At 39.5% G+C, this 21899-nt stretch overlaps 1 protein-coding gene across 2 annotated transcripts in view; it reads left to right on the top strand.

Moving 5' to 3' along the window:
• The window catches only part of CDC123 (cell division cycle 123), a 43805-nt gene that overhangs the window by 9832 nt on the left and 12074 nt on the right, over window positions 1–21899 (top strand). For both annotated transcript variants that reach the window (XM_054076661.1, XM_054076651.1), the window contains exons 6-10: window positions 1296–1402; window positions 9876–9924; window positions 11554–11629; window positions 14824–14946; window positions 18917–18945. In XM_054076661.1, the coding sequence (XP_053932636.1) occupies window positions 1296–1402; window positions 9876–9924; window positions 11554–11629; window positions 14824–14946; window positions 18917–18945 (384 nt within the window). The remainder of the gene's footprint in view (window positions 1–1295; window positions 1403–9875; window positions 9925–11553; window positions 11630–14823; window positions 14947–18916; window positions 18946–21899) is intronic.

The raw sequence follows: 21899 nt of genomic DNA, 5'->3' as shown, positions 1-21899 counted from the left end.
GGTGCAGCCCGGGATATGGTTGGCTTTCTGGGCTGTGAGAGCACATTGCTGGCTCATGTCCAGCTTTTCATGCACCAGTACCCCCAAAGCCTCTCTCCACAGAGCTGCTCTCAATCCCTTCATCCCCCAGCCTGTATTGATGCCGGGGATTGCCCTGACCCAGGTGCAGGACATTGCATTTGGCCTTCTTGAATCTCTTGAGGTTCACATGAACCCTCTTCTCAAGCGTGTCCGGGTCGCTCTGGATGGCATCCCATCCCTCAGGCATGTTAATCACACTACTCAGCTTGGTGTTGACTGCAAAGTTGCTGAGAGTGCACTTGATCTCATTGTCTGTGTTGCTGATGAAGACGTTAAGCACTACTCGTCCCAGTATGGACCCCTGAGGGCCACCACTTGTCACTGATCTCCATCAGGACATCGAGCCATTGACGACTACCTTCCAACCAATTCCTCATCCACCAAACAATCCACCCATCAAATCCATATCTCTTCAATTTAAAGAGAAGGATGTTGGGGGTAACCATGTTAAAGGCCTTACAGAAGTCCAGATAGACAACATCTGTGGTTCTTCTGCTGTCCACTAAAGTAATCACTCCATCATTGAAGGCTACTAGGTTGGGCAAGCAGGACTTGCCCTTGGTGATGCTGGCTGTCTTGAATCACCTCCTTGCCCTCCATGGGTTTTAGCATAGCTTCTAGGAGGATCTGTCCATGAACTTCCCAGGCACAGAGATGAGGCTGACAGGTCGGTATTTCCCAGAGTTCTTCTTTCTACCCTTTTTAAAAGGGGTGTAATGTTTCCGTTTTTCCAGGGACTTCTCCTGACTGCCATGACTTTTCAGATATCGCAGAGAGTGGCGTGGCAACTACATCAGCCAGTCCCCTCAGGACTTTGGGTTGTGTATCGTCAGGTCCCATAGACTTATGTATGTTCAAGTTCCTCAGGTGGTCATGAACCTGATCTTCTCTTACAGTGGCAGGAGCTTTACTCCCGGTGTCCCTGGCTTGCAGTCCATCTCCTTCAGAGGTGTGGGAAGGAGGTTGCCAGAGAAGACTGAGGCAAAAAATTTGTTGAGCACCTTAGCCTTCACCTTATCTGTTGTCACCAGTTTACCAGTCATGTTCACTGGGTTGTAAGCTTTCTTTAACCTTTTTCTGGCTGACACACCTGTAGATGCTGTTCTTATTATTCTTTGCATCCTTTTTCAACATTTCAAATGTTACATAATGTTTAGTTCTACTAGATCCTGCTCATAAAGGTGCATTTTTGGATAATCTCCTTTTTTGTTTAGGATGCCTACTGGATTGCAATGAACAGCTCTCTGAAATGTAAAGCTCTCAGTGACATCTTCCTCCTCTTCAAGAGTTCAGACTTCATTACTCGTGATCTCACTCAGCCGTAAGTACATTTCTAGGAGATAATCTCACTTACAACCAGTCAAAAAAACCCAACCCAATGCTCTGAGGGTAATTTTTCATTTTTTTTGAAAGATCTTACTCTTTCCAGTATAGAAATGATAAATGTCTGATAAGTAAATACATATTCATGTTTAAAAATTTTTCAGGTACAGTAATAAGTTGTTTTTTGAAGCTTCCACCACCTCTTATCTCCTTTTTAGCCTCCCTCCACCATGCAAAAATAAATGCCAGGTACAATTTAGTGCAGGCAGTTGTGAGGCAAATAATCTCCACTGTTACTCACAATGAGTGAGTCTTTCCTGGTAAACCAGAATTGTTTACCTAGTTTCAGTCATTAGGAGAGGAGAAGCCTCCATTTTGTCCTTTTATTAAGTCCTCGATTTTAATATGCAAATGAATGAAAAGCAAACCAGGAAGATATTATGTTAATGTAGTATGTGCAGAATGATTCTGTGGACTAAGACCTTTTATATTGAGTTGGTTCCCAGAGTGAGTAATTTAATCTTGGGGGTTTTTGTCTCCCCTACTCCTCTTGTTGCTATCTACCTTATTGTTGCCACTTGTAATGGTAACTCAGCATGATTTTACCACATCCCTTTCAAATTTTAAAGCTGTTGAAGTTTGTGTGACTGCCTGGAAGATGCCTGAGACTTCTGCTAACGTATTCCTAGAGCTTCTTCTGAACCCAGGTTCTTGTAGGTCTTGAACAAACACATTCCAGGAACTGTGGTTAGGGATGAAAGTTGCAGATAAAATTATGAATATTATATGCTTGGGGTTTCTTTTGTCTGCTCACATGAAGAGACTACTTAATTGTATAGGAACAGTTTCTTCGTCTAGTGCCTGCATCTGATTCACGTCAGTCGTTTCTGAAATACGGCCTTTTTATAAAAGATTAAATTACTGGAATTGAATGTTCTTGTCATTGCTTTTTTTTTTTTCCCAGAGAAACAGAATTTCCAAGAAAAAAAGGCAAGCCATGGCGTGGATCTGAGCCATTGTTTTCCAGTAATTATTCAAAGCATGTTTGTATAACTGCAGTATTTAGGAGATTCAATCAAATGTAGGACACTTGTTCTGGATTCTTTAAAGATGATTACTAATCATAATAGTCCTGTCTTAAGTAGCTTTTGACCTGGTAAGAATTGTCTTGTCTGAAACATGAAACCAGTTGCGTTAATGCTGTGCAACTGCCTTCTTTTTTCATTCCTGCAACTCTAGTAACACTCTTCCCCCAGGTCATTAGTACATTAAAAATTATAGGTAGCAATGTCCTCATCATTATCTCTGCATTTATGGAGTGATAGCAATGCTGCCAGTCCAATTCTGATGCTAGGTTTTACGTTATGTCTAGCCTAAGATATTATGAGGTGCAGAGGAAGAGTCTGAGAAGGAGGGGAAAAAGCGTTGGTGTGAGAAGACGGTTTGGAAAGTATATTGGGCTAAGAAAACAATTGTGAGTATTGAGAATTTATGACTCTGGGATCATAGAGAATGAAAGGTACAGGAGAGCTGAGATCTAAGGTTAACATTTCAGAGGTGAGCAAATAGTAATTATGAGGAGATTTTGGAGCCTTATCAAGGAGCTTTTTTTTCGTGTTTTGCCCTAGTGGGAGGCTGGGTGACTTGGCCAGGTGTCTTGAGAACTGTTTGCTCAAAAGGTTGAGCACTGACATTTAAGGGGTCCTTTGTAACTGATTTCAGGACTTTGTATCAAACCCTTTGTGAATATTAAATAGTGGTGGGGTGTTTTTGTATTCTACTATCCTCATGTTTAAAGGCATTCAGGAAAAAGTACCCTGAGCTCCTTGGAGAATCCCCGTTTGGTTAACTGCTTTCTAATGAACTTGGGACACAAGTGTTTAGCAAGCACTGTTTTGGTTTAAAAGATGTGGCAGCTCTGTGTGTGTCTCTGTGCTCTTAAGTTTATGCCATTTGTATGGTAGAATGAGACTGAAATAGGTGCATTTACTGTCTGGTTTTAAATTGTATCAGTTAAAGTTAGTGCCTCAGCTATTCACCTTGCTCCCTGCAGCGCTGACTTCGTGGTAGTGGTGATGAATGCACTCTAGATCCTACGTTGTGAGAATTCACAGCATGGGTGTTAACAGGATCCATCAGTAATTTCACCTTATGTTCACACCAGACTAAGTACAGTAGTGGCTGAGCAGCCTGTGGCAGGCACGCTCTCTTCCTCTGATCCTGCTGTGGGAGAATCGCTTCTAGCAGAAAGGCAACACCTCAAATTGCAGTAGTCCAATCCATTTAGACTCCTTTCACAGTTTGATAAGACAGCATGCACCACCAGACAGCGCAGCTCAGGTAAATGAGACAACTGTGTGACACGATTGTGGGATCATCACCTAATCTGAAAGTTAAGGTTGTGTTTATTTCCATTCCCAAAATCATAGAATGGCTTGAGTTAGAAGGGACCATAAAGATCATCTAATTCCAACACCCTGCCATGGGCATGGACACCTCCCACGAGATCATGGTGCCCAAGGCCCCATCCAACCTGGCCTTGAACACCTCCAGGGATGGGGCTGCCACAGCTTCCTTGGGCAACCTGTGCCAGTGCCTCAAGACCCTCATTGTGAAGAATTTCCTCCTCATGTCTAGTCTAAATCTTCCGCTCTCGAGTTTATACCCATTGCCCCTAGTCCTGTCACTACATGCCTTTTTACAAAGTCCCTCCCCGGCTTTCTTGTAGGCCTTCTTCAGGTACTGAAAGATCTCTATAAGATCTCCTTGGAGCCTTCTCTTCTCCAGGCTGAACAAACATGCTTCTCATCAATGAGCATCCCCAAGTCCTTCTCCACAGGGCTGCTCTCAATCACAACATCCCTGATCCTGTATTGAAACCGCAGATTGCCCTGACCTAGGTGTAGGACCTTGCCCTTGGCCTTGCTGAACCTCATGAGGGTGACACAGACCCCCTTGTCCAGCTTGTCCAGGTCCCTCGTGATGACATCCTGTCCTTTTGGTGTGACAACTGCATCACTCAGCTTGGTGTTGTCTGCAAAAAAACAATCTAATGTTGGTATAAATTTGGGTTATGGGTTGGTTTTTTTACCACTGGAACAAGCTTTGTTGTTTTAGTGCAGTAGAGTTAATATGGGCAGTGCAGCCTCGCAGTTTCCATGAATTTGAATGGAAATTGTACTTAACAACTAGGGGAGTGAGTGTAATGTATCAAATCACTTTGGTCTCTTTGTATCTTATATTTTATGAATATGTTGTACTTGATGAAAGCACATATTATTGTCAAGTCTGTGCATGGTATTTCTAAATTACTAAGTTATTTGTACAAAATGTCCCTAGCCAAACAGTGAAATGATTATTGCTGAATCGGAACAGTGGTCTTCCTTAATTATACTATTGATTAGCTGCCAGTTGCCTAGTCCTTAGCAAGCAGAAATTAAAAATGTAGCTGGCATAAGAACCTGAAGTGCTGAACAAATGAAAATTGGGTACATAATACATCCAAATCCCTTCAAGGGCTATTCAGAGGCAGGATAAATGTACTGTATTTCTGCTTCCTTCGTTAATACTCGGTATACTCTAAAAGTTTCTTGCCTCTCTGTGTAATAGCTGAAATATTGTGTACCCCCCTTTTTTCTTGTTTTATTTTCTGTTCTGTTGTATTAATTTAAAAATCCACTTCACAGGTTGTAATATAGAAAAGGCTTTGCAAGGGCACTTTAAAGATCTGTTTCTTTTTCTAGTTTTGCCAGTAATGTGGGACTTAAGGCAAATTATTTTCTTTGCCTCTCCCTTCCTTTCCCGTTTCCTATCTGCTTATCTGCTATCGATCTATAAATTGTTCATGTCAGGGAAACTGCCCTTGCTGTAGTTCTCTAGTGTCACAAGTTCCAAGAAAACTTTAGCTATGCAATACTTTGGTAAAAAAAACATTGAAAAATATGGCCTTAATGCAAGTATACGGACTGTGACTAGATAAGTTCTGACTGTTTTAAATATTTGGATTCTCTCATGATGTTGACACTCTGTTTGGCTCAAAAGTTCAGAATAATGATTTCATTTTCCTTCTTGTTAATTTTGTATAAATTAACAAAGACTTCAGAGTGATGCCCTTATTAATGTAGTTGATATTGTTTCTGCTTTGAAGTAAACATTGCATTTTACTTTGCCAACTTCACAAAAAACATGTGGGTGGTGTGATCCTCAACTTTTTGGGTTTTAATGTAAGCTTTCAAAAACTTAGTGTTGTGGATATGTGATTAAAAAAAAATCCCTCTTTAAGTGGGATTTTGAAATGATTAAAACTCCATTTTTGAACAAAAATTCATTTAAAGGCCTGTTGGGTGTGTTGATTTAGAACCCACTTTTTCTTCCTTACTCTTAGAATGTGTGGACTATATTTTGTTAAGACATGATTGCCTGCCTCGAGACTGGTATAAATATTAGCAATGGTTCTAAAGATAGGATATTGCATTTTCAAGTATAAAATAAGATTGTTCTATCATGCTCGTTAATAAACCTTGGTAATTTTGTCAAACTTTGAAGATTGTTCCTGTTCTCCAGGGCACTACTGGAGGTTTTAAATAAGCAGATGCTACAATTGGGGTTTTGAATGCTAAAGTGTTAATATATTTCCATTTTTTTAATAATTACAGCTGTAGAGGTCAAATAAGAAGTCCTGTAAGTTCAGCCTTCTTAAAAAGCAACAGAACACAGAGAGCATCGTTTTGCAGGAATTGCCCATTGTCTTGTAATAGAGGGGCAGTTACGAGTCACATGTGGGAATGGCTGCTTTCTAATGAACACATAGACTCTCAGTACTTTATTGGACCAGCTGATGCTATGGAGCTCTTACTTCCAGAAGTTCATTCCTGAAAACTTTTCCAGAAGCTGGCTAGACGGGTGAAGTAGACTCTAAACTAGCCCCTCAACCCTGCCTGAGTCCAGCAAACAGAGTGTAGGGACCATTTATGCTTCATTTGATAGGCAGGAAATACCCTTTAGGTTAACAGAGCAGGTGAAACAACTCCCACTGGGCCAAGGAAAAGTCTCCAAATGTATTAATGTGCTAGAGGGAAAGACACATGAAGGGAGATTAAAGTTTTTTTTCTATTTTATTTATTTTATTTATTTTAACTGAGGGCTCGGTTAAAATTTTAAAGGCCTATATTTCTGAGAACGATTGAAAAAGTCTGCTCTTGAATGAGGTTTAGTTCATCAGGCTCCTAAGCACGTTATTTAACTTTAAAAGCTAGTGGGTGTTTTGTTCCTTTTAGTTTTTAAGCTAGCATTCTGACTATACTTTTTGATATCAGACTTAATGCTTCTAAATATTGAATTATAAAGCAATTATAACAGCCTGTGTTTTCCTAATGGAACATAGGAGGCAGTGTTGGCTCATAAAAATGTGACTTGGCACTCAGGATACCTTTTTGCAAGAATAGTGGCTGTTGGTCTAGGCTTTAGTATACCCTATTTCAAGATAAACAGTTCCATGTGAGAGGATGTGGAAAATGAGGCCTTTTGATTTTTTTTTTTTTTTTTTTACTTGTATCCCTGTTTTTCCTAGCAAGTTAGAGTCTGGTACAAGATCCTCTTGAATGATGCATGAATTTCCTATTTCTTTTAGTCCTTCAAGTTCCCAGCGAAGTCCAATATTCAAGAAATAAACATGCAGTCCAGAGACTGTTTCTCCATGTTTTTTTTATTAACGTTTTAAAATAAACTGTGATGTCATAGCAGGAGAATTATCAGGTAAAGACTAACTTCTGTGAATATAGTGAGAATCGTAATAGATTATAAACCACAGAATAATCTCAGTGATTTGCAAATGAGATCACAGCTCTTTTAGCAGGACATGTACTGAAGGTCTTAATCTTAAATTGCTTCTCTCGGCATTGAAACCCAAACTGTGTAATGGCTTTGTGTAGTGTGTCCTGTTGTCAAGTTTGTGTTTAGAGATTAACGTACAGCTGCTACATATAAAGAGACCTTAATCCTTCTCTTCTTGACATCTAAGTACGAAGTTGTAAACAACCTGCTGATCGCAGCACGCGAATTTAATTCCTTCACCCTTAGTAGTATTCAAAAGGACGATTTTCAAAGGCTTCAGAAAAGAGAGCCCAGATATCTCTCAGTTGTGGGCTTCTGAAGTCTTTCTGATTGTTCTTTCAAGTATCTCCAGTCCTGAATAGGGCAGAGGTTAAAGAAGCCCTGCTTGGCCTTCTGCCTCTTTGGATGAAAAAGCCATATGTCATAGACAAATTCAGGTGGGCATGAACAATTAATGCTACAATAAGTTGGTTAAAAAAAATTAGCAACTACTTCAAGTTGCCCCAAATCTACCTCTGAAAAAGGAGTGGGAATAATGTCCTTTTGTTGATTAAAAACTCATGATACTGTTCAGAAGGAAAACGAGACTACAGATACTCGAGTTTATTTTGTCATTCATAGAATCATAGAATAGTTCGGGTTGGAAGAGGCCTTAAAGATCATCCAGTTCCAAGCCTCCTGCAATGGGCAGGGACACCTCCCACTAGACCAAGCTGCCCAAGGCCCCATCCAACCTGACCTTGAACACCTCCAGGGATCGGGCTGCCACAACTTCCCTGGGCAACCTGTTCCAGTGCCTCAACACTCTCATAGCGGAGAAAATCCTCTTTAAAGGAAGAAATTCCTCCTTTCACTGCATTCTCCTATGTTTTCCTCGTTTGTACTTAGTGCTATGACATTAACGCTTAAGAAAAGTAGTGTTACTGTAACTTGCAGTGTTTTTGTCTATGTTCATCATTTTGCCTGTTAACTTGATTTGGCAGTAACACCTGAGTGAGTTGTGTGGCTTGGGATGGCACTCAAGGATTCCATTTCCTGACTTACAAGGAAGAAGGAAGTATTTCTCCCCACATAGCTCTCACCCAAAATATTTGAGGGGTGAGCAGGGGATAATTTTGATTGTTCATAGGGCTGGGTTTCGACTGATGGAAAAGACTGCATGTTACTGGAAAGAAGCACATTGCAGGTACCCCAGTCTCAGATATAAAAGCCTCTGAGAGGTAATGCAGGTCTTAGTTTGCAGGGACTGTAAAAATCTTCGTGTGCTGGACTTAAATATATATTTAAGTTTCTGATTGTTTTGGGGTGTGTGTGATATTTTCTTGAGCGTGGTAGGCATATGTGCTAGTAGGAGAGGAATTTTGAGTGTAAAATTTTGAGTGAATTTTGAGTGAAACTGCAAGTTCTCACAAGTTTTTCTGTTGTTTTGACAGATCTTAAATTGCAAGGAATATAAACTGTAGTTGGAAAGCGTTTGTAAACAGATAACATCTTACAGATACATGTGATCTGTTTGATTACAGTACTTTTGGAAACCATGCCTGCACTGCCCTTCTTGTCTGCGTGTAGTGGATATTGAAGTCTAAGCATGTGAAATTTATTTCTGCTGGCTGTGTACTGAATGAACTCCTACAACAACTCTTCGCTTCAAACCGACAGCTGGGCAGCTGTGTCTTACAAACACAGTGCTTCTATTAGAGATGTTAGACTTTTGGACTGCTTCACTAAGTTGAGGGCCAAAGAGAGATGGTATAAATGTTGCCATTTAAGACTATTGCTCAACAGCGACCCTTTACACAGTTCTGTGCATCCAAGTAGTTTGTTGCCAGTAAGGCATGGGAGTACACTTGGAAGGAAAACACATGTTCTTTTGCTAATTCCCTTTGAAAGTCACAGGATTTATTGCAAAGTTTGCTGTAAAAATGACAAAAGGTACCTTGAAGTTGCCTTGGGTATAACTGCCTCTGTTCTTGATAGTTCCTGAAGGGTGGCACACGGAGTCAGCTACTCACAAGCAACAAAACCTTGAATCTGCTTGCAGTTAGGGAAATAGTTTTGTCTATTCCCACTCTCAAGAGATTTTTAAGAATATTTCTTAAGGCTCTTAATTTAGAAAGATGCTGTGCTGTGGAATCAGAAGTGCCGAGTGGCGCTGTTTTGCATCCCATATTCATGGAAATGAGCTGCTGTAAGACGTGATGATGTGTCTCTGTTGTGTGGTTTAGGAAGTTAAACATTAAAAATAGTAGGGAAAACATGCTGCAATGAAACTAGATTAGTTTGCTCAAGTTTATTTGCTGTTTGGAGAATCCAGTTATGCCAACATAACAATAAAGAGCAGCTCTGTTGCTTCAAACAAAAAACGATGTACAAACACTTGCATTTTATCAACATCCCTTTCCAAATGTAAGTGCTTCCAAATTGCTTTAGGTGAAAAAAGGTGACTTTTCTTTTTTATTTTTTCCCTCCTGATAATTTTCAAAAGGAGGTTTGTTATTGATGTGTTGAATTTACTTGGTTTGTACATCTTGGTGATAATTTAACGTTAGTTTTTATGATTCACAGTTTGCATTTTTTTCTCACTGGCTAAAATCTTGTATGTAAAAGCAGATTTTGATGCCTGTGCCTTACTTTTCCAGATTTATTCACTGTACTGATGATTCCCCTGATCCTTCCTTGAACTACGAGGTAAGGTTCTTTGCATGTTTTCTAGGTAGTTTAAATGAATTGCTCATGGGCAGAGTACCATTTGTGCTTGAGAATGTGCCCATAAAATTTGTTTTGTTTGCTTTAATTGTGTTGCTTGGGCAGTGTGGGGAAGTGAAGTGCTGTAGATCACAAGGAGTTCATTTAATAACAGATCAGAGATGAGCTAAAGTTCAGAGTTTTGAAGCTTGCTTGCTGTTTTCTCTCACGTCTGTCAGGTTTTGCCAGGAAGGATACGTTCAATAGCGGAAAGTCACATATTCTTGAAAGTATGCTGCCTGTGAATATCATGATGGAGGTTACTAAGAGAGAAGCTGGCTGTAGTGGCTGGGAACATCCTGAACTGAAGTGCTCTGTCATATCTTGTTTCATATGCTCATTACCAGATTAAAATGTTAAGTTAGCAACGTTGATGCTAACAGTGCTTTAAACTGTTCTTGTGGTGCTGCCGCTTTTACGATAGCATCTAGTCATGTCTCTAATAATAATTTTTATGTAAATATAGCATTTGTCATCATCCTGTAGGCTTAAAGGGCTTTAAGAAAGTGAATGAATCCTGTTTCTTTTTTTAAAGCGCTACTTTAATATTCTTTAAAAATACAGGACATCTGAAAGCTGAAGCAGTTTCATGTTTACACTGTAGTTAGGAATGTCAGCTTTTGATTACTGAGGTTTTTCTACTGCAATTGATAAGTGTTGGGGGTTCCCGGTAGCTGTAATTGAGGCCTTCAAAATAATAGATCTATCTGAATACTTCAGCTTGGGAAATACAGAAACTTGAGAAAGTGCCAGAGTTATGCTTTAATTACCAGGCAGTCTGTCCTATTGACTATTATAGTTTGGTTACTATTTCTATCCTGTGTCCTTATTTTATCTAATTTGCGCCTTCAAAGACGTCACAGAATTCTGCTTGAGTGTATACCAGAATAGAGGTTGATTTGGTTAAATTTAATTCTGCTCATCAGCTTTCTTGACTAGGGAGCAACTTTCTGCCAATTCTGTACAGATTTGTTGTGTTGTACAGCAAGGCTTTTGTTTTCTATACTTTATCATTAATGTAACTTTGAATTGGTTTCATAAATAATTTCACAGTTAAATACTGGACATGGTGGAAGAACATAAGATAATTAAGGTGAGAAGGGGCCTCAGGAGGTCTCTATTCTGTCCTCATGCTCAAAGCCATTTAAACGCTGAGATCAAATTGGGTTGCTTGGCATTTTATCAAATCTGGTCTGAAGACCTCAGTGGATGGAGGCTGTGCAGCCTCTATGAAAGAGCTATTCCAATGCTTGACAGTCCTCACGTGGATAAGTCTATGTCCAATCTGAACCTTTCTGCTTTAAACTAGTTTGGACTAGTTGATCTTTAAAGATGCCTTCCAATCAAAAGGAGTCTATGATTCTTTGAAATTAATATTGAGTCTAATTGCATTGAAGTATTTTCTAAGATAATTAACTACGGGTTAAGATTGTTTTGTTTTCTTTTATCAGGAATAACTTCAGAGGTCATCTTATTACAGCAAAACTGTAGAACTAGAAGGTATACCCACTGACACAAGTTAACCTGTTATCTTTTTGAAACGATACTTCACGATTTTTTTTTTCTCTATAGCTTGTTCTTCGCAAATGGTGTGAACTAATCCCTGGTGCAGAATTCAGATGCTTTGTCAAGGAAAACAAGCTTATAGGTGAGGATTTTCCTAAAGATAAAATTATTAGGTGAAGTTCTGAGGAGTTTCTCCAATTCCTTGAGTCAGCACCGTACATGGAGACAGTTCTTTAATGCACCTCATTTCTGGACTTAATGTTTTCTTCTTCATTTCTTTTTTAAAATGTGGCATTTCTTTCCGCTGTATTTGAAAGCCTGATGACATAGCATGCTCAGTATTACAGTGAGAATAGTCTTAATTCTAATTGCTAATTCATAAGCTTCACCCAAAGACTGTTTTGTAGGCGATTCTGTCATATTCAGGAGCAAACTGCATCATCTGCAACTTGCAGAATGAACACAAACAATTGGGTGTTATGCTGATAAAATGTGACCACTTGGAGATTAGATGCAGAAAGTTGGGGAGGTCAGAACGTGTCCAGGGGTGTACAGGATGCCTGAGTTCATATTATATTCAGTGTCACTTGGTCAGAAAAACTGTTGATCTGTTATTCTGGTTCAGAATTATAAATGTAAAATGTTTTGAGTGGCATTGAGTAGCTGGAGTATCCACAGCATGTGTCAGGAGACCTGTGACAGCTGCAGGGCAGGCACATTGTGCTAGAGCATGTGTTTTAGGCAGCTCTAGGGTAAACTTAGCTGGGTTATACTCCGCTGGATGTATCGACTGTTCTCTGCTGACTATAACAGAAGTTTAGACATCTAGTGCATGTACAGGTACTTCAACTGAGGTATTTAATTTCAGGCTAAATACTATTCTGAAATCTGAATTAGTTTTTGGTGTGGTCTGCCATGGAATATTTAAAGATGAACAGAAATGTAAGTAGCACAGGACTTGTGCATGTTTGTCCTAAACAAAATCTTTGTCATTCCACCTAAACTTTTCTAACAAGGAAATGTTATAGCAGTGACGTAGAAAAGCTCTAATCTGGACGTTATAGGAAGGAAGGTGATTTTTTTGCTTTAAAATAAAACCAAGTTTTCTCATTTTGTCTTTCTTATACCTACATATTCACAGGCACCAAGATGCATGTATACAAATGGGCTGTTCAGGATTCCTTGTGATAATATGGAAGTAAAGGGATATCAGCTATCTAGTCCTTATTGTTTCTCCTGCCTTCTTCTCAGCCTTGTGACTACGTGCTTATTTTGGATGTGCCTTTTTGTACCTGTTAAAAGCTGTCAGTAGTTTGTCTCTCTGTCCTGTCCCACCTCTATGAATCGTTAGGGACGCGCTCACTGTTCTTTGTTTCCTGGTCTGGGTGTCCTATGGAGCTCCACACAGATGTTCTGGGATGTGCTAATCTAGGTGCTGTCAACACAACATTCTTGTAGCCCTTTTATTTGGATATTCTTTCTGGTGCTTCCACACTTATCTTCCATTCTCTCTCCATTCATGCCAACTGCAAGGTTTATTGCGGTTCTCTGTAACAGTTTATCTTGCTAACAGCAGAGATTCTCCTCTAAGCTGGTATTGCTTAATGGTTACTGACTCAGCCTTTTGAAGAGGGAAGAGCTGAATCCTCTCCTGTTACATGCTGTTGGAACTCCACAGCTGCTAGAGATACGCAGCACTGTAATAACATCTAAAACATTTGAATGTAAATTTATTATAGAATATATAATGTGATATTTACTATCAAATAACTCGGAGCATTTGTATGCCGGCTAATTAAACACTCGATATGTTTCATTATTATGTTTTGGAACCTAGTAGATCTACCAATAAGGGTTATTTTTAGCTAGTGCTCCAGCTGCATTTCTGAAGGCAGTTCCAAGATTTTTCACAATAAGTTCCCATGCTTTTAAAAATTAATAAGCCTGTCAGTCAAGCTAAGGAGTAATATTGCATAGTGTGGTTAATGGTTTTCCAGTTACACATCTGCATCTCCCGAGATGCCACCATCTCTTGGTTTTTCTTTTAGACCCAAGTTAAGCTTTGCACTGATACTTATTAATAATTCGAAGTTCCATTGTCATCATGAGCTTTATGTGAACTTTTTTAAAGAGCACACCTTTGGAGGTAGTCAGCATTGTCTTACAGTAAAACTTAAATCTCTGTGTTTTATGTAGAGATAAAACATTAAACTGCCATCATTGATACATCTTTCTTTGGACATTCTGGCTTTTTCTTCCCCTAAATAACATCAGTTACTTTGCATTGATGGGTCAGGTCTTGATTTGACATTTGTCCAGCAGGGTGTTTCAGTGGCTTATCATAGAATAATTTGGGTTGGAAGGAACCTTAAAGATCATCCAGTTCCAACACCCCCCTGTGATGGGCAGGGGCGCCTCCCACTGAATCAGGCTGCCCAAGGCCCCATCCAACCTGGCCTTGAACACCTCCAGGGATGGGGCAGCCACAACTTCCCTGGGTAACCTGTGCCAGTGTCTCACCACTCTCATGGTGAAGAAATTTTACCTTTTGTCTAGTCTGCCCCTCAGTTATGCTGACATATACTTGTTTTTCATTAAAAGAGAGAACTTCTGTCACTTAAGATCATGCAAGGATACAGTCTTGTCGCTGACAGCTTAAATCATTGTCTGAAATTAAGTGATGTAGCTGGAATCATTTATCTAGTGTCAGATATGCAAAACAGCTCTTGAGGGGGACATATAGAAGAAGTAAGGTACTAGACTGTATGCGGTCTCCTTGATTTTAGGATTTAAAGTTTCACCTGTAATGCATTATCAAAGAGGTACGCTTTATTTCACGCTTAAAAAAATCTGTTGAATGAGAATCTTTGTGGTAAGCAAGGATCTATCATCTTTGCTAATGTGCAGGTCTGGCCCTCTACTCCTTTCACTTCATATTTCCAAGTTCTGGTCTCTTCATCTGATGTGCAGAACAGAAAAGGTTTTTGACCAGAGTAACCAGGCAGCATAAAACTGAAAGGAGAAGAAGAATTTCCAGGAACTGGAAATTTAAATGCAGGCAAAGCTTCCTCCTGAAATTCACTTTATAATAGTCAAAGAGTGTACATCTAAAATGAGGTTCACAAAATGTAGGGCAGAACTGTTCAAGGAAAAAATTCCCAATGGAAGCACTTTAAATATTGGAGAATAAAGCCAAACAGCAAGTAATTCTTAATGGGAGAAACTTGTGAGAATGCTGTCTTCTGAAATATAGATAACATGCATATCTCAGATAACTGCATTTTTTGGTTTTCTGTGTGCCTAAAGCTCTTTATAATCAACTAAAATTATTGACAGGTATATCCCAGAGAGACTACACTCAATATTACGACCATATCTCTAAGCAACATGAGGAGATCTGCAGATCAGTACAGGAGTTTTTTGAGAAACACATACAGTACAAATTCTTGGATGAAGACTGTAAGTATCTTACGGGTTCGAATGGCAAAGGGAGCACGGGGGAGAGGAGGAGGATGTTCATGAAGGTGTTTTTATACTTATTGAACACGTGGTTATGAAGATTTAAAAACAGAAATGAAGGCTCTGTCTCTTGGAAGCTGTGGGGGTTTTTTTGCAGGGTACTAGGAGGTTTGAAATTGAAAGGGTTTGCAGGGTAAGCTCCATTGAACTGAGATTTCTCCTCCTGCCGCCTTGCTTTTGCTGAGCCAGGCTTCTTTCTTCCACAGTGCACTGAGTTGTAATGTGCTAAATTGCAGTGTACTGTTGGCAATCAGTGGAATGGATACTTCACAATAAATAATGGCAACATTTTAAGTCTGTGGATATGTATCTCTGTCTTCGTAGCTATTGCTTTCACAGGGCTTGGTTCTTTTTAACTTGGAACAGAGTTTATCTTGCTTGTGGCTAGAGCATGCAGAGCACAGTAGTTTTTGATGACAATAAAGTTGAGAACAAAAAACCCCTGGAGGGATAGGCTGAGCTTTTCAGGAAAATGCAGAGAATGAGTGGAAGATCCCTTCAGATGACATAATGACTTTATTTTTGAAGGCCTTTTCTCCCTTATACTTGCCCTTAATTAAGAAAAATTCTGAACCTGAGAAGTGAGGTTAACTTAACAAAAGTTACGTTAAAAAAAAGAACGCTTAACAAAAGGCGTTCATTAGTAAGAATAATACTTGTTTATAAAGATGTTGTCAGGTTTTTGATGCTAAACTATTAATGTATTCCTTGAAGAAAGGATTTGTAAACTTCTTATCAAGAAGTTATAATAATTTCTCCTAGAATATTGATGCACAGCATTTTAACTGGTGAAACTATTGAATAAAGACTAAGATATTTGATGCACCTAAGCAGACCAAGTAAATTGTCTTGTTCTTTAAACATGGAGTCTTTTGTGGATCTTATTGGAAGTAGTTTCCTGACATGGTTTAGTGAGAACTGAATAGCGTTCTGTTGTGATGGAGGATCAGGAGGTGTCAAAAATATGATGAAGAAATTTAAATTGGGTCTAGGATGGGCCAAATCTTAGTTGAGTAAAATACATAAACATAAAGAACTGTCTAGCAGTTATATTGTCTTCTATAAAGCTTTGATTACTTGAAGTTTAGGTAAGTTTTGAACATGATTTATTATTTTTGCTGAGCCACCAGAGCAGTCAAATAGATGGGTCCTATCTGACTTGCTAAAAATGATACCTTCTAATGCTAGTCTATCTTATATAAAAATTCTTAATAATTTGACTCTGCAGGGTTCTTTCATTTCAGTCCAGAGAAGTTCTCAAGGACCGCTCTTTGGAAAAGACTAGTAGTCTGGAAATCAGTATGCTAAGTTAATAAGACCATAGCCCTTGTATTTTGAAGTAGGATCAGTCACATAGATTTGACATACTGATTATTGTCTTATAACTTTCAGCTGTGTTCCAAAGTAATTTAATTTTAGCTGGTATGTAATCAACTGATAGATAAGAATTCAGGGCAATATTTTTGGAAATCAATGCCCAGATTTAGGCTCTAAAGCTGCTGGCTGGTGAACTGATAGGTCTGAGGTGTTATCTTATATAAAGGACATAAAACAATGCCATCTGAGTTACCTTGTGGGAAAAGGACGTTTCAGGGTGATCTTCTGAGATGAAGGTTTGTTCTTACACACTAAAGGTTGGTTGGTGACTTCTGCAGAGAAATGCCAGGCAGACAATGTTTTCTGTTTTTTTTCCTTACCACCCTTTATTTATTCTCCAGTCTGATCCACTGTCTGGTAGCATGTGTGTTGTTAACAATAAAAATCTGGGTTTGCTTAGTTCATAGAATCATAGAATCACCAGGTTGGAAAGGACCCACTGGATCATCGAGTCCAACCATTCCTAACACTCCCTTAAACCATGTCCCTAAGCACTTCATCCACCCATTCCTAAAACATCTCCAGGGAAGGTGACTCGACCACCTCCCTGGACAGCCTGTTCCAGCGCCCGATGACTCTTTCTGTGAAGAACTTTTTTCTGATATCCAGCCTGAACCTCCCCTGGTGGAGCTTCAGGCCATTCCCCCTTGTCCTGTAGTTGTTTGCTTTTAAAAGGAAAGGTACAGTAGCTTTTTTCCTGACTTCTTATTTTGGGGTTTTTTATGCTGCTTGCTCTGCTTTTTCCAGTTGGTCTGGTAGCATCTCCAGATGGAAGAGTTGAGTCAGAGTAGCTGAAGCATCGCAGAGTCGAGAACAGTAGGATAACAGATGAGTGAATGCTTTATAAATACTTCTAGATGATGTTAGAACCTTGTAAATACCTCTCATAAGAGCCCACTGAGAGCAGCGTTCTGGAGGTATCGATACTATAGAACTGAGCCTTGGCTTACCCTCCATTCTGAGCAATTGCTCAAGAGTTTTACTAGAGCCTTGCTGGACATGACACTTCTGCTCTGAGAGGGTCACTAAAAAGAGGGAACATTTAAGGTTTAAATTTAACATTTTAAGGAACATTACAGTGTTTTTGAGTGTCCCAAACTAGTCACCAATGTGCAACCAGTCTTAATTGCCTTAACGGGGATGTAAATCCCACTAAATGTCGTTAGCCTCAAGTGATTGCCATAGGCTTGCTTTAAGGTGACAGGCATTATTTCATAAAAAAGGTCAGATTCAAGTTTTCCGTTAGTGGAATATTGAGAGTACCCAGTACTGGCAAGAAGTTCAGTTGAACAGCTGGAGGAGAACTCTAGAGTTGCTGTACTTCTCTTTGCATTGGTGACTGACTCAGACCCGAGGGCTTGTTTCCTTGAGAAAATATAACACTTAATTCCGGAGTGACATTTAAATTGACGTAACTGAGGTTGTGCAAAAAGCTGCGTGGACTTTTGGGCTATATGGGCACAAATGGTTACGTGACTGACACTGTTGAGTTGTGGTTTGCCCTTAGCCCAGCCAGCTTCACATGAAACATTAGACTAAGCTGCTGAGTAGCTTAACATGCCTGAATGTGATCAATCAATATCCCTGCTACTGGTGGGCAGCTGCCTGAGTAGCCACTCGAGTGTTCTTCAGTCATATCCTGAGTTTAGTTTATCCCCCGTATATTGGGAAATCTCTTAGCTGAAATATTCCCTGCTGTATTAGTGAAGGAAGTGATGGTACAGCGTTTGTCTGAGGTTTTTTTAAAATCTGGCTTTTATTTTTTTCTTTCTTTCTGCTAATCTGGTACAACTTCTGCATGTAGTCATGCCTGAATGCTTATCTGCCAGTTTCACTGGCCGAATACAAAGGCAAAGATTTGTTTAACCATACAGAGCAGAAACTAATAGAAAGATGCATGTACAGAGGTTCACGCTTAATTAAGTCAAGGGGAGGGACAACAATGGAGCTTTGCTTCAATCACTGAGTAGCACAGGGCCTGTTTGAAAGACTTGTTGATACTCAGTAGGTGTGCTGGGTTACATTAAACATAGCCATTTCACTGCCACCTCCTCATCGGCACACCCGCTGACTGCTTTTTCCTACAACCTGTTTGTCTCGTTATCTGCTGAAGCCCTAATCCTCATCAAGCAGGAACTTTGTCTTATTAAATGTTTGTGCAACGTGTAGCACAGTGGAGTCTTGCTCCTTCCATGAAATTTCTCCCTTTTGCTGTAAAACAAACAGCAGTAATGTCAAAGATAAGCAGCTCTCTGGGCTAAGACTACATCAAATGTTCTTCGCTGGGGAGAAAAATCAACAGAAGAAACCAGCATTACATGTGAAAAAATGGCAGATGATCTCTCAGTGCATTAACAATAGTTCTTGGAATGTTTCAGTTCCCCCTTGGAAATGGACCTAATTCTGGTTTGTAGTTCTTTACACATCTTGACTTTGCAGATTGTGCTGTGTACGCAAGTATCTATTCAGATTTAGATATCTTCTGTGAAATTATGTCATAAGAGTAACCTTTTTTTTTTTTTCTCCTTTTCAGTTGTTTTTGATGTATACAGAGACAGCAAGGTAAGTGAACAATAGGTTGTGTTTAATTGTTTATTCTGTGGAAACTCTTCCTGAAATGCTGCAGAGATTAAGCAAATAATAACTCCATCTTCCTAGAAATGGTTCTGGCAAAACAAACCATCAAACAAAAAGCAAAATAAACCAAACTACTTGATGTTATAATTGTGTTCTGCAGGTCTTTTGCTACGTTAGGCACTGTCCACAGCAGGAGAATAACAGGATTAGAGGTATAAATATGTCTGCACTAGTGGTGTAATTCTTTAGTAAATATCTTCCAGAGAAGCAATATAACTTAAAGCATATAACGCTGTCTGTAGCAGCAATTCTGTCAGTTCTGTGAGTGTACTGGAGATGCTTTAGTTTTCATTATGACATAGAGTCTTTGTTGAAATAATCTAGAATGGGTTATTTCAGTTGGAAGAGACGTGCAAAGATTTGGTTCAACTGCCTGACCAATTCAGGGCTGACTGAATGCTAAAGTATGTTATTAAGGGCATTGTAGTCTTAAACAATGACAGGCTTGGGGTATTTTCTTTTAAGATAGGTACTCAGTCAATATCATATAACATTACTAAATTGTTTTAGCAAAGCATTACTTGTTCCCTCTGCATAGTGCTTACTTTGTGTGCTTTTGATTTAAACGTATCTGAATATTCAGCCAGGGTGGCTCTAAGGGTGATATTTTGCTCACTATAAAAATATTTGGGAGAATCTTACAAAAAAAACGTTTCTTGGGCTTCCCCCCCAAGTGATGTTGTTCTATATAGCATCTGAACTCATCAAAATTAATGATTAATATTTCTTTAGGCTGGAAAATGATAGCTTGTGCTTCATACGTGGAAATTTAGGGTACAAAGTGATAGATGTCAAAAGAGTGTATGTTTGGGACAGGTGGATGCATAATTTTTTTGTTTTGCACTGTTTCAGCTGTGGTTCTGAGTGCTTGGCTGATCAGAACCCTGAGCATCCAGATAGCGATGGAGTGGGGAGAAATATCCCATCTGAACCTAAGGTGCCAATACCAGAGTTAGTCACCTTGACCTCTCCTAGTGTCAATGGAAAGAAATCAATCAGATGAAAGGCACGCATGTAATGTTTTAAAAGCAACGACAACCAAAAATGCATTATGTAGCGTTAAATCTCAAAACCTGGTTTTGAGAATTATAACTTGATTTTGGAACATATTAGTGCAGGAGAAGTCTTTGTTTTAGCTTATTTTTTTTTTCTAAATTCTAAAACACAAATGCAGAAAAAATCTATATACTTTTGATATATATTTTTGAGTCTCACTGTCTGACTTGTTTACAGTCACAGGATTGGAGAATGTCTTTGTTTGAGCTGAGCTAGGAGTATTTGTAGTAAATCTTGATTCTGAGTTTGCATGTTGCTAAGGTGTTTTGTAATAGTGTAATAGTAAATCTTGCTAACATTTGCAAAACAGAAACTAGATGGGAATATGTGTCATGTGGAAAACAACTATTGTACCATTACTTAGCACAATTTTTAATGAAGGCACCTAAAATCAAGCTGTGGGCTGAAAACAGCCATGCTGAATGGTAATGAAAATTAGCTTCCCAGGCTCAGGTTGTCAGGCTTGAGTATGCTGTATGCGGTCAAAATGAAGACTGACACTTCAGCATTGAACTGGGTTTTGCTGTTGGCTACTCTGCCTCTTAGATGAGGCATGAAGACAGATTGTTTAAGTAAAAGGTTTCAGCCTGTGTGATCTCAAATGAGCAGTGTTTCTTCTTCTGTCAAGATAAAATATATCTGTTTGTAGATATCTCTTGGTGCCGTCTTCCCTCAGGTCTTGTAAAGTACCAGATAATCCTTTGTGTGTCAGATCCTCCTCCTTTCACACATACTTTTGTGGTTTGCAGCTATATTATTCATCGTTCCCTTTGTATGCGAGTTATAGGCAGCAAAAGGATATTGAGTGTTGCCGAGTGTGATTCATTTCCAGAACCTGTGCTTCTCGTCAGGTTGACTGCACAGCAACCTCACCTACAGCATGAGAGAAATGTCCACTCTTGTAAATTTTTTTCAACTTGTAAGTAATCAGCTTGGAGAAGCTTGTTCTTTGATATGGTGATGAATGAGAGAGCAACCCCCGCTCTGTGCTTGCTTTAGTTGTTTGAGAGGCTGTGTGGTATTAGGTTGCCGCAGGTCCTGCCTCTTGAATTGGAGGGTGGCATAGAAACAGCGGTGGCCTGGTTGAAAACAAGATTTTATGCATCTACCTTTCCTGTTACACTCTTTCCACCAAGCTCATCTGAGCTAGTGCCTGCCTTTGCAGACAAGTCATATTCTAGGGAAGAAATGCTGCCCTGCAGTCTTCCAAGCTGGATGATCTGAACACCTAGTTCTGAAGAGGTTATGTCACAGGACTGGTAGTCTGTTGTCATTTGGATCTACTTCTCTTTTTCTTTTTTTTCATTGCTAGCAGTTCACAATCCTTGTGCAACAGCTGACAAGCCTGAGAATCTGCTCTGCTGTTGACTTCATGAATCTCCCAAGTGTTAACAACTTGTAACCATGTTCAAGACAGTCACTGTGGTAAGGCAGAGAAATGCTGTGAGCCCAGGCCACTGCTAGCCCTCAGCTGCTCTTGTTAACATGCAGTGCTTGTGTCTCTGCCTTGTGAGCTTTGTCACCGTACATGAACGTGCAGCTGGAGTTAGGGAGGCGCAACTGTTCAGTTTGCATTTTATCTATCTCTTAACTTCCTCTAAACAGTCTTTGTTATGGGCACTTCCTTTGTCGTAGGTGCTTTCAGCAGCAGGTTGCTTAATGCTTCAGTAAAACAGCATGAAGGTGACATGATATGGTAAATCCATCCTTTTTTAGGGTGAGAAAAATCTTATGTAATACAAGTTTGGTGTACCCCACCACTTCCAGATATGCACAACTTTGCCTTCTTGGCTTGTGCATTTCTCTGCTCTCATATGACAAAG

The sequence above is a fragment of the Cuculus canorus genome, chromosome 1 (assembly GCF_017976375.1).
Source record: "Cuculus canorus isolate bCucCan1 chromosome 1, bCucCan1.pri, whole genome shotgun sequence".
Classification (NCBI taxonomy): domain Eukaryota; kingdom Metazoa; phylum Chordata; class Aves; order Cuculiformes; family Cuculidae; genus Cuculus; species Cuculus canorus.
This window is presented reverse-complemented; position numbering and strand designations above follow the sequence as displayed.